At 38.9% G+C, this 12,734-nt stretch overlaps 1 protein-coding gene and 2 long non-coding RNA genes across 3 annotated transcripts; all 3 read right to left on the bottom strand.

Moving 5' to 3' along the window:
- Positions 1-1,752: 1,752 nt before the first annotated feature.
- LOC147523285 (uncharacterized) lies at positions 1,753-2,667 on the bottom strand. Its single transcript, XR_015196247.1, has 3 exons — positions 2,567-2,667; positions 2,418-2,471; positions 1,753-1,795 (listed from the first exon to the last, which is right to left on the bottom strand). It is a non-coding gene; the product is annotated as an uncharacterized LOC147523285 (long non-coding RNA).
- A 2,486-nt stretch (positions 2,668-5,153) lies between these two features.
- Positions 5,154-10,462, bottom strand: LOC147523284 (uncharacterized). The gene is made up of 3 exons (XR_015196246.1): positions 10,424-10,462; positions 5,308-5,597; positions 5,154-5,206 (listed from the first exon to the last, which is right to left on the bottom strand). It is a non-coding gene; the product is annotated as an uncharacterized LOC147523284 (long non-coding RNA).
- Positions 10,463-11,282: 820 nt separating this feature from the next.
- Positions 11,283-12,525, bottom strand: LOC147523283 (uncharacterized). The gene is made up of 3 exons (XM_086570279.1): positions 12,472-12,525; positions 12,128-12,352; positions 11,283-12,059 (listed from the first exon to the last, which is right to left on the bottom strand). Exons 1-3 carry the CDS (start codon positions 12,523-12,525, stop codon positions 11,475-11,477), a joined length of 864 nt encoding a protein of 287 aa, XP_086426405.1. The 3' UTR covers positions 11,283-11,474.
- Between the last annotated feature and the right edge of the window lie 209 nt (positions 12,526-12,734).

The following is a 12,734-nucleotide window of genomic DNA, read 5'->3' as shown; positions in this document are numbered from 1 at the left end:
TTGCTATTTATATCGATGTTTGTAACGGATATATCTGTTACTAAAGTTTTGTTAGTAAAAAAAATATATATTTATTATATTTTGCAGATCAAAATGTCTAAAAAAATTCACCCCCGCACATCTAACTCTAGCACATATGAATATTCCATCTTATAGAGATATCACATTCCACAAACTTAATCAACATATAATAACAAAAAACAAAACCACTAATCAATTAAACATTAATTAGTATAAAAATATAGACACCAATCCAAATCAAACTTATATAGAAATGACTTCACCTAACCTAATTTTGGGATGTCTAATATGCCGTCATAGAATATCCCATTGTATTGGTCGTCACTGCTCGCCTGTTATTGCTCTCTCAAGTGTTCCCCCATCAGTTTCAGGGGTGCACATTTGCAATTCCCATAACTTCTCCCACGATATCACCACTTATTTGACAAAGCCTGGCAAGAACTGAAAAAAGTGAGAGAAACATTACAAAATTTCTTAAGAAACTTTTCATCGGGTTGTGAGAACTGAAGAAACTATGAGTAGGTTAGTGTGGTGGGCTAAGATCTAGCATGTTGTTCTCTAAACCCTTAATTTAATAATTTTACTGCAGGGGAGAGACCCACTATCATCTGCCCCCGCTTCCCCTCTGGAGGTTTCCATTTTGTAGATAAATATTTAATAATTATCCCATGCGTCTTCAAGTCGGGAAAGTGTTGAAACAAAGTATAGCATATCATGTGGTTTACCATGATATTATAAATCTGGATACGCAAACATTTAAGCATTCTGAACTTGACGAATCCATAACCATGAGTTAACAGGAATAGCATGCTCTAGTACTTAGTAAACAGGTAGTTCAAACTTCAGACATCAATGATTGAGAAGCGTACTTACCATGCGTACAATTTTCGAATTGTTGACATTGAACCGGTTGTAGTGGCTTCAATCCGTAGAGGACCATCCCGGTAAGAAACAATTGCATTTCTTTCAAACAACGCCAAAATCCATCCTCCGTAAAGCAAGTTTAATAACGGACTACCGGATAAGGTATATAAAAGTAGTTTCTCAGACGTTAATACTTAATAAGCACACTAGGTCTCGATTTGGTATTAGGCCACTTCAAAGATTACCGCATGAAAATTGAAGCTATTCCTAGTAGTGGTAAATAAGTCGATAGCTCTAAGCTTTACGCCAAGCATACCCAATTTTCATCGTTCCAATTTGAAACCTGCAAAGCCCTTTTCTTTATACACGTGAAGAGATTCTCCGTAAGCATAGACTCATCAACAACACCTCTCGCCCGCCATAACCTTTCCCCTCGAAGTCGGTAGTCAAAAGACGGTTATAGTACACATAAGCAAGTCACCGCCAACGAAGAAATGGTCAGAGCTCATAGGAAATGTAAAAGCTTGCTTAAATGGCTCACATCTCTGGGAATGGTTTCCCGTGTAAAACTAAGACTGAATCTCCGACGCCAAGCATCATCATCAGGAGGGAACTTCTATGCAGATTGAATCGAACCGAAAGTCTGAAGATCGCCAGATAGGTCACCTTCAACGAGGTAATCACTAATCGTGATTGAGAAGATACTAGTATTTGCAGAAAATTCAGAGTTAGTTCTCAAACTCGGACACATAGAGAAATCTATATTTTTATTAGAATGCTATTAATTAAAGTCTGAAAAATAGTTGCACTTACTAAGAGTTCATTCATGTCACTAGAAGCACTAAGTCTCGCTTTTTTTCTTCAAAGAGCGGGCCCAAGAAGAACAAAACCAAGAAGCATGACCTGCATACTAAAAAACCACAGCTTATCTTGAGAACTATATTCAAGGGATACACTGTTCATCTTTTTCATACATAATATTGCCATGAGTAGTTGACAATTTGTCCATTTGGGAGCTGCAAAAAAGTTTTTCCGGTCTCATTGTTTTGAACATATTTTGATATTGTTCGTGATATTCAACAAAACCTTTTCCCTATCAATATATTTTAGTGTAACTACTTCAAATCTAAGTCGCACTCGAGATCGGACCTACAAGTTAAGTATAACGATTGGCAAGGATTAGCAAGGAGAACGTATTACAATGTAGTGAAATTAGCGATGAACGAAGTTCAATCGATTAATAATATGATGCATATTAGTAATGCACTCTTCCTATAGCATATAATGAAGAACAAAAGCGGTGTCTCATCTATTTGATTCGATCAAGAAAGCTTCTTATATCTAGATTTCTATAGGTGTTTTATATCACAAAGAGTGGACCATGGAAACTAAGGAAAAAAAACATGCCTCTAATACTTTCATACTTCTAAGGTTACTCTTGTTGATTAACTAAGATTGGGCATGCAAACAAGTACATGAGTACATTAAGAAACCAGTCAGGAGTTTAAAAGATTAAGATTATAAAAAGTCACCGGTTCATCGAAGAATGATGCATCCCATCCAAGCCCAGGGTTTAGCAATGACACCTACTAGGAGAGACAACTTATAAGGAACAGATAAACCAAATCACTCAAAAAAACTATTTATATAAGAAACAATCTACTTTTCAAAGAAACCTTACCGCACTTATAAGAAATGCAAAGAATAGATCCAAATCCCACAAGAGAGTTCATATTTGGTGAACCCTTGCCAAATGCTAACAGACCATCAAAAAGCAAGTCTGCGGCAAATGAAACCACCAAAACTGTCAATGACTCAATCTAAGCACGTTACTTTCAAATTTCAGCACCTAAATCCAGTCTTGTTGAAAACTGTAACTAGTAAATTAATTAGCACACCAAAACTAACCTCGCCCGGGCCCAACAGAGCTCCCAAAGCAAGACCACCTTTCACATAAGAGTTATGCAATATATGAAAAATGATCCTACACCAACAAATCAGATAAGCGGACATCGTAACACATTTACAAAACCTACAATTCTTCCATATCAAAGATTGGATAACTAACCCAAGTAATTAAAGATAAAAGTCGTGTTCTTTTCCAATTAGTTCCATAACTTGTGATAAACATGATGTTATTACATATCAAGTACTTCAACAATTTTTTCTTCAAGATGCATCTTTTTTCAACATTTAACATTTTGAGCTCGATGTGCATTAGATTAAATTCTTAGGCATTGTTTCATTTCAAGTACTACACTATAAACGGATAAAAGTAAGAAATTCATACCGTGGGCAATATGAATACCAAGAGAATGCAAAATATGTGAACCATGAGAACCACAACACAAAGCAACCAAAGTCCAAGCAAACGCAACCCGGTTCCTACTCTTTACACTCAACAGCATTTCTCCAACATTATGAACCTCACATGCATCAAAAAATTACACATTTATTAGTGATATAAATGAAAATAAGAACTTCATATTAAAATAGCTAATAGAAAGAAGAAGAAGAAAATAAACAAAAACTAACCATGGGTTTACGCATCCCCCGGCTGACTACTAATTGCTCCAAGTATCTCGACATCTGCCATCTGCACCAGAAACTTAAATACACAAAAGGCCTTGGTTTGTTTACAACAAGGCAAGTCACGACATAAAACCAATAAAAAGATTTGACAACTAAAGAGTTTGTTATATTATTACAACTACCCAAGACTAACCACATAAAAATTTCAAGGCATGACAACGCACCCAAAAAGTTCCAAGTCATGGCAACCACAACCACATAAAAATATGTCTTGAGCTTAAACTAAAGCAGGAAGAGCAAAAAGTAGAGAAATCCACAAAAGGTCTAAAACCTACAAACATCAATCCTACAAATATCAATCATACTTCAATCGCCCATCAAGCCAAGCTATATACCCTCCTTCAAGCCAAGCATTCAAAGTTTCATTACCATCTTGTGGACCATCATAAACAGCAAAGATCGGGAACCATTACTTCATCAATATACACTCTCTCTCTCCACCAACCAGAATTCTGCCATGACAAATTTTTGCACTTACATCAATAGACCCTTTAGCAACTTCTGTACCAAACTTATCTAGTAATGTGACTCTAGGCTGTTCAAGCGACCCAAAAGCAGGAGTCAAGTTCTGAGGGGTTGCTGGAGAATGGCGTTGAGCGGAACTAGAACCAATTTCAGTTACGGGTGTAGCCACATCCATATGTGGTTCGCATTGGTCGTCACATTATTATTACGGTAGTATTGCCTAGTTGTTGTTGAGCGAGAGAACGTGTGTGGGTATAGATGATGACATGATAATTTTAAAGTGTGGATTACATATTACTAACTCTAACCATTAACCGTGAATTGCCAAGAAAAAACTGACCTTGAGCATTGATTTGACCTCGGACATATGTCCGCTCTCGACCTTCGATTTAAATGTAGCCACATCGGCCTCAACCTTTGCAACCTGATGTAGTAGCCATTTGGTTGAGTAAAGCGCCATGATAGCAACATGTTGTAGCTGCTTCCTAGTGATATTAGAACCAAACTCCATTTAACACGGTTCTTCTTATCCTTGCCAAGTACTTCACCAATGCAACGGAGTCAATGTCTCCCGTGTCGGTCTCTCCGGATGCTAGTCTTCTTTCTTTAACTGCTTTCACTTGATCCCGCATTTATTTGTTTTTTTTAAAAAAAGGGCAATCAAATAGCCCAAAATATACCCGGTAGCAATCAAAACTGAAGTTATCAAATAGATAGCAATAAAACTTCTACTCACATATTTTTCCCGAAAGCACTTTCCAAAACTGTTCCATCATCGCGTTTCACGCCCTTAAGCCAATCATCAACTTCGAGTTATTTTTGCTTGAGGGTTTTGTTGTTGCTACAGGCAAATAATCATTGCTTAGTAATAGTGGTTCAAAAAGGACAACAATAGTATTCATATCTATATACATAATCAAAAGGCTTAATAATTTAGAAAATGATAATGCGTACCGGATCATTATGCCTTTGGGAGAAGGTTCTCCTACCATTAGTACTACCAATAGTATTCATGGCCCTATTTGCCGCATTTTTCGTGATTCCTTTCTTTTACTTTAGTTTGAAGCTCATAGTCGACAAAATCTACCCAAAATTTTGGATTAATAGCGGGTGGGCAGTTTGCCTTTAGCTGCTTCAATGTTTTCAGCTTTCTCCAAAAACTTTGACCTATATGTAAACTTTACGTGTCCTAAGTTTTTGAGAATAATTTTGTCTCGACCAACGGACGAGCTTCAAAGTTTTCGACATTAAATTCGAATTCCTCCTATCATGAGTACAGTTGATAAGAAACAATATATTAAGATAGCTAAATGGTAAAGTTGATTATTTAATTAACACATTAAATAAATAAATAAAAATAATTACCGTCAAGGCTTTCCAAATTGCATCCTTAAAGCCATCATCCACTAGTCTCCAATCCTTGGTGTTGATAGGGATATTAAGCCTCACTTCGTTCCCTATTGCAGTTTTGAACTTGCTTGCATTTTGTCCAACAATTTGGCCATTAGGCCATAACTCAACAAGCACTTTCCCGGAGGGACCCATTAATTGTGTCTTCTTGGATGACTGAGAAGTACATTGACCTGTGGGAGAAGAGGCATCTGATGCACTAGGGTGTGCAGTTGTACCACCTGATTCCATTATTTAAAAATAGCCTAACAATTTCAACAACATTTGAAAATAAATTATTAAGGATTTCATAACACTTAAAATATGACATAATCAATTATTCAAAAAGAGCGAAAAGAAATAAAAAGAATATGCACTATCAAAGTAACCATAATATCCAAAATTAATTTTCCAAACTACTAGAAAATCTTAAGATGATCATCAAAAAGGAAGGCATGCATTTGAACATATTTTCAAAATTATTGCACACTACAATCAACGGCGTGGTTCTAACATGATCTCAAATGAGGTTGCTCTGCGAAAAGTAGATTGGAAGTCTTACGGTTCTAGTGCTTCTAGCTTGTCCACTTCGCTAGTCATTCGCCTTGGTGAATGTATGACCACCCACCAATCAGGATATTTCAAATCCCTTGAATAGAACACTTGATGGGCTTCTTTAGCACAAATGGCCGGCTCATCTAACATTTTGTCGGAACTCTTGAGCCGATTAAAATTTACCACCACCAAGTTAGAGTCTGGGCATAGCTTACATCCATTGGTCTTATCTTCCACCCTAACCCAGTCACAATAAAACACCACTTCCTTGAAATTTGTGTAATTCACCTCTAGTATCTGTTTGATGACTCCATACCACCTAGCAGACGCATCGATAGGATTTTTATCTTTCCTACTTGATGTAAATGTAGTAATTGCACTCATGCAAACACCACAGTCTTGCGTAAGAACGGTTTCATCGTGAGACTTAGTAGAAAATACATAACCATTGATGCGATACTTTCGAAAAGTTTTAGCTTTGAACAATGGCCCTCTAGCAAAGAACCACAATTCGGATGAAGTGTAAGCCATTCTCCAACAACTACAGAGAGAACATACCACAATTCAAAAAGTGAAAATAACATAAAAGCATAACTTACTATCCTAATTAACAAAGACCTTATTATATAACCAGTCGATAAAATCTGTTTGTATCTCTACTTCTGTCTTTGCTATTCCTTTTCTGCTACCTCGGGAACTAGATTGCAAAGACTCACGATACTCACTACAATTTATTCAAAGAAGTTAGTATATATGTGTGAATTTATTAATAGGGAAGTAAACATTCATGCCAAAAACTAACACCTGTAGTGATCATCAAGTCCATCGACTTCCAAACGGAAAAGTAGCCATCTACGGATTTGTACAAATTGCTCCTTCGACAAAATTACATCTTTACCTTCAAGCACAGAACCCTCATCGCTATATTCATCATTTTCATCTAGAAACACTTGACCAGTGGTTTTGTGATTCTTGGGCTGTGAATTTGGAATGTACTCCATTGCATACCTAACAGACTCTGAGACAAGATACGACTCTGCAATCGATCCTTCAACAAATCGTTTGTTACTGGGTATATCTTTGCACTCCTTCATTGACCTAATTAAGTGATAAACCCATGAATGCATTTATTAATTTTATTTAAAAGCAAGGAAAAAAATTGGGATTGAAAGAAGAATTATTTACGCTCAAACGGATACATCCAACGATCTCGAAATGGGTCCACACATCAATGCCTCATCGGCTAGATGCACAACAAGGTGAATGCTAATATCAAAAATGATGGTGGAAAGTACTTTTCCAAAGACGCACAACGCTCTGCAACCATGTACTTGGCATCTTGGATTTCTTTCAATTACAACTTTCGAACACAAAAGGTTAAAAAATAAGCTTATCGATGAAGAGCTTTCCATAAATCGGGATGAGTTGGAAAAAGCATGTTGAAGTAGCAAGGGCAAAAGATATTGCATAATCACATGATAGTCGTGGTGACATCATTACAAGCAAACCAGCGGATCAAGATCGACAATGTTACTTCAGATTAGATGAAAACCTGAAGCGGAGCCTCAAAGTTTTCAAAGTTTTAAGGAAATCCATCTTCTCCGCCTTATCTAGGAAGAACGGTCTTGTGTAGGTTTAACTTGTTTCCCACTTTGCGGTGGTCGGTTTGCATCCAGCGATCCCGGTGTATGCCAAGTTCCCTCATATCCTCGTGCACTTTTGTATCTTTCGATTTGTCTTTCTTATTAAGGATTGTGTCTAGTATGTGCTCTGCAACATTCTTTTCAATGTGCATCACATCAATAACATGACGAACTTTGTGATAGATCCAGTAAACAAGAAAAAATAATATGGACTTTCTATACCATGCCGATGTAACTTCATTACCTTCATTGTCGTCAACCACAATTTGACCACCTCTCTTCCGCTTCTGACCAGGTTTATACTTCACATAACTCAATGTTTGCAAAAGTACATCGCCATTTAATCGTTGAGGAGGAGTTCTACGCTCTTCTTTCTTGCTACCCATTAGTCCCAAGTACTTGCCGTTCCTGAACGGGTGATTACCTTTAAGGAATATACGGTAATCTAAGTATACATTTTTCCTACTAGACTTCAAATATATGGAAGAAGTATTGTCACCACAAACAGGACAAGCTTTGTAACCATGTGTTACGTGACCCGCTAAGTTTCCATATACGGGCAAATCATGGATACCCCACATTAGCATAGCCTTCAAATTGAAGTTTTTTCTTTGTTCATGTCATAAGCCGCACTCCTTCCCACAACTCTTTCAACTCATCGCATTACAATGGTTCAAGAAAAACATCGATGTCTCCTTTTGGTGCCTTTGGACCGGGTATAAGTAAAGACAACATCTGAAACTCTGCTTTCATGCACATAGAAGGGGGAGATTGTAAAGGCACGTGATAATGAAGCCAACAACTATAACTAGTAGACTGAATGCCACGCGGATTAAACCCATCGGTTGCAATTGCAAGCCAAACATTCATGTTGCTCATTAGCAAAGTTTGGCCACTTTTCTTTACAAATTTTCCATCGACTGAATCAATTGGATGACGATATAAGCCGTAGAAGTCTCTGCTCGTGCATGCCATGTCATCTCATGCGCTATCCACGGTATAGTATACAACCGCTTGAGTCTTGGAATTAAAGGAAAATGTCTTAATACCTTGTTAGGCTCCTTGGAATTCTTCTTCCCTTTACTCCCCTCCTTAACTTTAAACCTTGGTGCTTGGCACTTCGGATTCTCATCAAATCTTTGTTCGTCTTCCAATATAAGATACAATTGTTCTCACACGCATGAATGCACGTAGCCTTCATCCCTAAGTCTTTCAACATCTCCTTCATTACCGGATATTTCTCGGGGAGGTGTTACCTTTAGGCAACCATCGCCTCAACAAGGATAAAATCTTGTCATACCAGTTCGGACCAACCAAATTCCTTCTTTACATTATGAAGTTCTACAAGTCTTTGAGAGAGTTGTCTCGGGACCCTCACATGTAGGATACAATTTTTCAGTTGCTTTTTTTCTTATAATCGTAATACCTCTTTCCTAAGTCTGGTTCAGGAACATAAGGTTCATCAAATTCAATTCCCAAACTGCCATCACCTGTCACCGCATCACCGTGTAATCTAAAAGCAGAGTCAACAAAATTTCCCATCCCAATCCCGACATCCCCAATGGTTTCTTCCTCGGTGTCCCCCATCTCAAACCCATCATCAACCGAGGTTTTTTCCCCAATATTTGCAACCAATGGAGGATGAACAGCAGCGTTAGATAAGCCCTCACCGTGTAAAGTCCATACACGATAGGACTTCTCTATACCTTTTGAGATTAAATGGTATCCAACCTCTTTATAAGTCAACCAATACCTATTCCGACACTTCTTGCACGGACAAGGACACTTCTTCCCGCCCAACTTCCACAATGCAAATTTAAGAAAAACCTCAACTCCCAATGAATAGACTACGCCGCCTCTTTCGTTTTCACTCATCCATTCTTTGTCTATTGGTTCTGACATTCTATACTATATTTAGAAACCAGGGAAAATAATAGTCAACATAAATACCAATTAGCTAGTTTTCCAACTATGTATAAACAAAAAACAAGAAAGAAGCGGCATCATAAATATAAATAATATACACTTTACATGCGTAAAATAAAAAACTCAATAAAAACAAGTAAATAAGTCCATTCAATCCTAAATACAGACATGTTTATTATAGAACTAAGGAATAATACTCTTCAAAGAATTTATCAAAGCCATTTCCAGATTTATCAAAGCCATTTCCAGATTATAGTGCCTTCACAACTGGTGAATCTTCGTAAGAGAAAGAGTCATCAATGAAAAGCAAACAGATCTCGATCTCCCAATTGTTAGGTAGAGGAAGAAGGGGTGGATAATTGATTTTAAGGCTTCAGTTTGTAATGAGTGTGGATGCATATGGGCTTCCTTAGAGAGTAAATGATTGATTTCTTATTTAACCAAATAAAGTATGCCACGTTTGCAATTTGCAAACAAACATATTGCTTTTATAAATTCTGACTTAAGCTTGCATTAAGTTTAAATCGTCGAACAATATCAAAGATACCAGCTAAGGCCCTAACTCAAAACTCTCTCGGGTCTCCAAGTAAAGGGGAAGCAAACCATAACCAAAACACGGAGAACAAGGAGACCATCAATAAAACAAGACCTTTGGAGTTTGCAGATGCTCGAAATCATCGATCACTATCGCATTATTTGCAGCAAAGCCAAAACTATATAAATCTTAATCTCTACAACTATTTTTTCATCACCAAGAATGAAATAACGATGATGAGAATGCCCTCTCAGATAGCGACCGTGACCCTCACCTAAAACAGATCCTAATGAAGTTTGTTAGGTGTATGTGGTAAGCGGAGCATTATGTGTTTACAGAGACAAATCCTATAATCATTGGAAATTGGGACTACATCCATAAGTTATACAAACAACCAAGAGTAGAGAGAGAGAGAGAGTCAACAAAAACTAACCTTTTTAAATCAAGAATCTATGAAGAGATTGACTTGGTTAAATTCGAGAATGAGAAATCGTAGAAGATCTAATAGAAACTAGGGTTCTTCGAGAGAGAGAGAGAGAGTGTTTTTTTTTTTTCGTCGCATCAAAAAAGAGGCGAGATTATAATTCCTTTTCTAATTGTTAACCGAAAAAAATAAGAAAAAAGAAGGGGGAAATGTGACCGCATTACCAAATTTGCCCGCTTGTGATATTTTTTTTTTATTTTTCAATTTATTATGCATATTTGTTTCCTTTTCTAACGGATATAAATGTTAGCATATCCCAAAATAACCGTAAAAACATTATTAAATATTAATTCAAGATTTTAAGTAACACTTGTTGTAGTAAGTAACGGATATAATCATATCTTGATCGCGAATGATTATATCATTTACCTATTGAAAATTTGCACTGTTACAAAATGGCTATTATGGTGTAGTGACAGCCGTTCGAAGACAGCGGGGGGGACGAGCCCTTCGCGGACTGTAAGTCCAATCAAACTGGGGGCAACCCTGACTAGCTTCACAGCTATACAGAGCGAGCGCGGGGGGGACGAGCCCTTCGCGGACTGTTGTCCGAATCAAACTGGGGGCAACCCTAACTTGCTTCACAGCTACCAAAGTGAGGCGGGGAAAGAGCCTTCGCTTGGATTTGTTTGTCCGAATCGAACTGGGGGCAACCCTAACTTGTTTAAAAACTATACAAATAGTAAATGCAGGAGGAAGAGAGCCCTTCGCCAACAGTGCGTCCAAATAACAAGGGACAATCATAGCTAATGTCCAACTAACAGAGTTTGGAGATGCAAATGAAAAGGGATTAAGTCAAAGTAAAATATTGATCAATGGCTCCATGCATAACGAAGTTAAAATACGTCGTAATCGAAACACGACGGATAGTGAATTACAATGCAAAAGGAGCACAAAAGTACTAGCTACAAAAGCCATTGTTCCTCACAAACACAAAGATAATTGTTTAATTATTACAAAACCAAGGCCATCTGCAAAGAAAGTAAGCCGACATGTGTTACTACTGAGGATCAGTAGTCGGTTCTTCAGGAGAAGTATTTTCATCTTCACTGACTGGGATGCTGGCATCTTCATTCGCCTGTACTGGAGAAGGGACCGCGCTGGTGATGGGAGTCGTAACACCAGTGGTAGGCGTCTCAACGGCTTCAGACTGCACAGTTGGTTCTACAAGGGACGGTGTCTCTACAACAAGAGGAGGCGGTGGAAGCAGTCGGCCGGCAGCGCTAAGCTGATCAAGTTGTTGTTGCAGTTCGCGTGAGATCTTTTTCGTAGCAAGCCCCCGGAATCGATCCGCGGCCTCTTGGACAGCCTTATCCACAGCAGCTTGGGTGGCAAGCCTCTCCGTCTCTCGGAGGCTTTCCATTTTTGAATTGACACCCGCTACGTAATCGCGGTGTCTGTCCTCAGCTACCTGGAGCTCCTTATGAAGCTTGACTGCCTTGATCCGCAACTCGTCCCTCTCCTTCTCCGGCTTGGCGTACCTTGATTTCCAGCCATCAAGGCCGTGTATCTCCTGCTTTGCCGCGTCCAAGTTCTCCACGGTGCTGGTCAGGCCACGCAGCACATAGCCGATGTCTAGACTCAGCTGCAGAGACGTAGGGGGTATAAGAGTAGCACAAAGAATGGAGAGATATTATAGACAATAAATCATACCTTTTCCCATCCAGTGTAAATGGAGGCCCGGTGAGAAGCAACGGTACCAGCATCTCCATAAGCTTGATCCCGAGGTAGGTGAGAGCTGAAAAATAAGGAGGCGGCAACGGCTGGATTTTCCAAAGCCGAATCTCGGGTAGTCACATCGCGGTCCCTAGCCTTGAACTTGGGATGCCACACCTCGACAGGCCCAGAGGTTAAAGGACCATCGAAGAAGAATCCTGTCTAGGGCGGCGTGAAGATATCACAGACCGCGGAGGTTCATTGCGGCCAATAGTTGGGGGAGGAACAGCGGCAGAAGTTTTAGCCCTTTTGGTGGGAGGGCTTTTGTTTGACACGTCAACAGGAGCATCCCCATCAGAGTCGTTGTCCCAAAGCTTGTACTTGTTCACATCCATGGCGGTGGCAGAAGGGGGAGCGGTAGTAGGAGCAAAATCGTCCTCCCACTCAGCCACACGAGAGTAGGAAGAGGGAAAGGGTGTCCGCGGTAGTAGTCTTGTTTTTAGTAGCAGCGGCACGTTGAGCAACAGCTCGTGAATGGGAGATTTTTTTGGTATAGTTGAAAGACTTGTAAGACGGCGTTTTCTTTTTTGAGGTGGGGATGGTT

This window comes from Coptis chinensis, chromosome 1 (assembly GCF_015680905.1).
Source record: "Coptis chinensis isolate HL-2020 chromosome 1, ASM1568090v1, whole genome shotgun sequence".
In the NCBI taxonomy this organism is placed as follows: domain Eukaryota; kingdom Viridiplantae; phylum Streptophyta; class Magnoliopsida; order Ranunculales; family Ranunculaceae; genus Coptis; species Coptis chinensis.
Note: the sequence above shows the minus strand (reverse complement) of the source record. Positions and strands in the feature narration are given on the sequence as shown.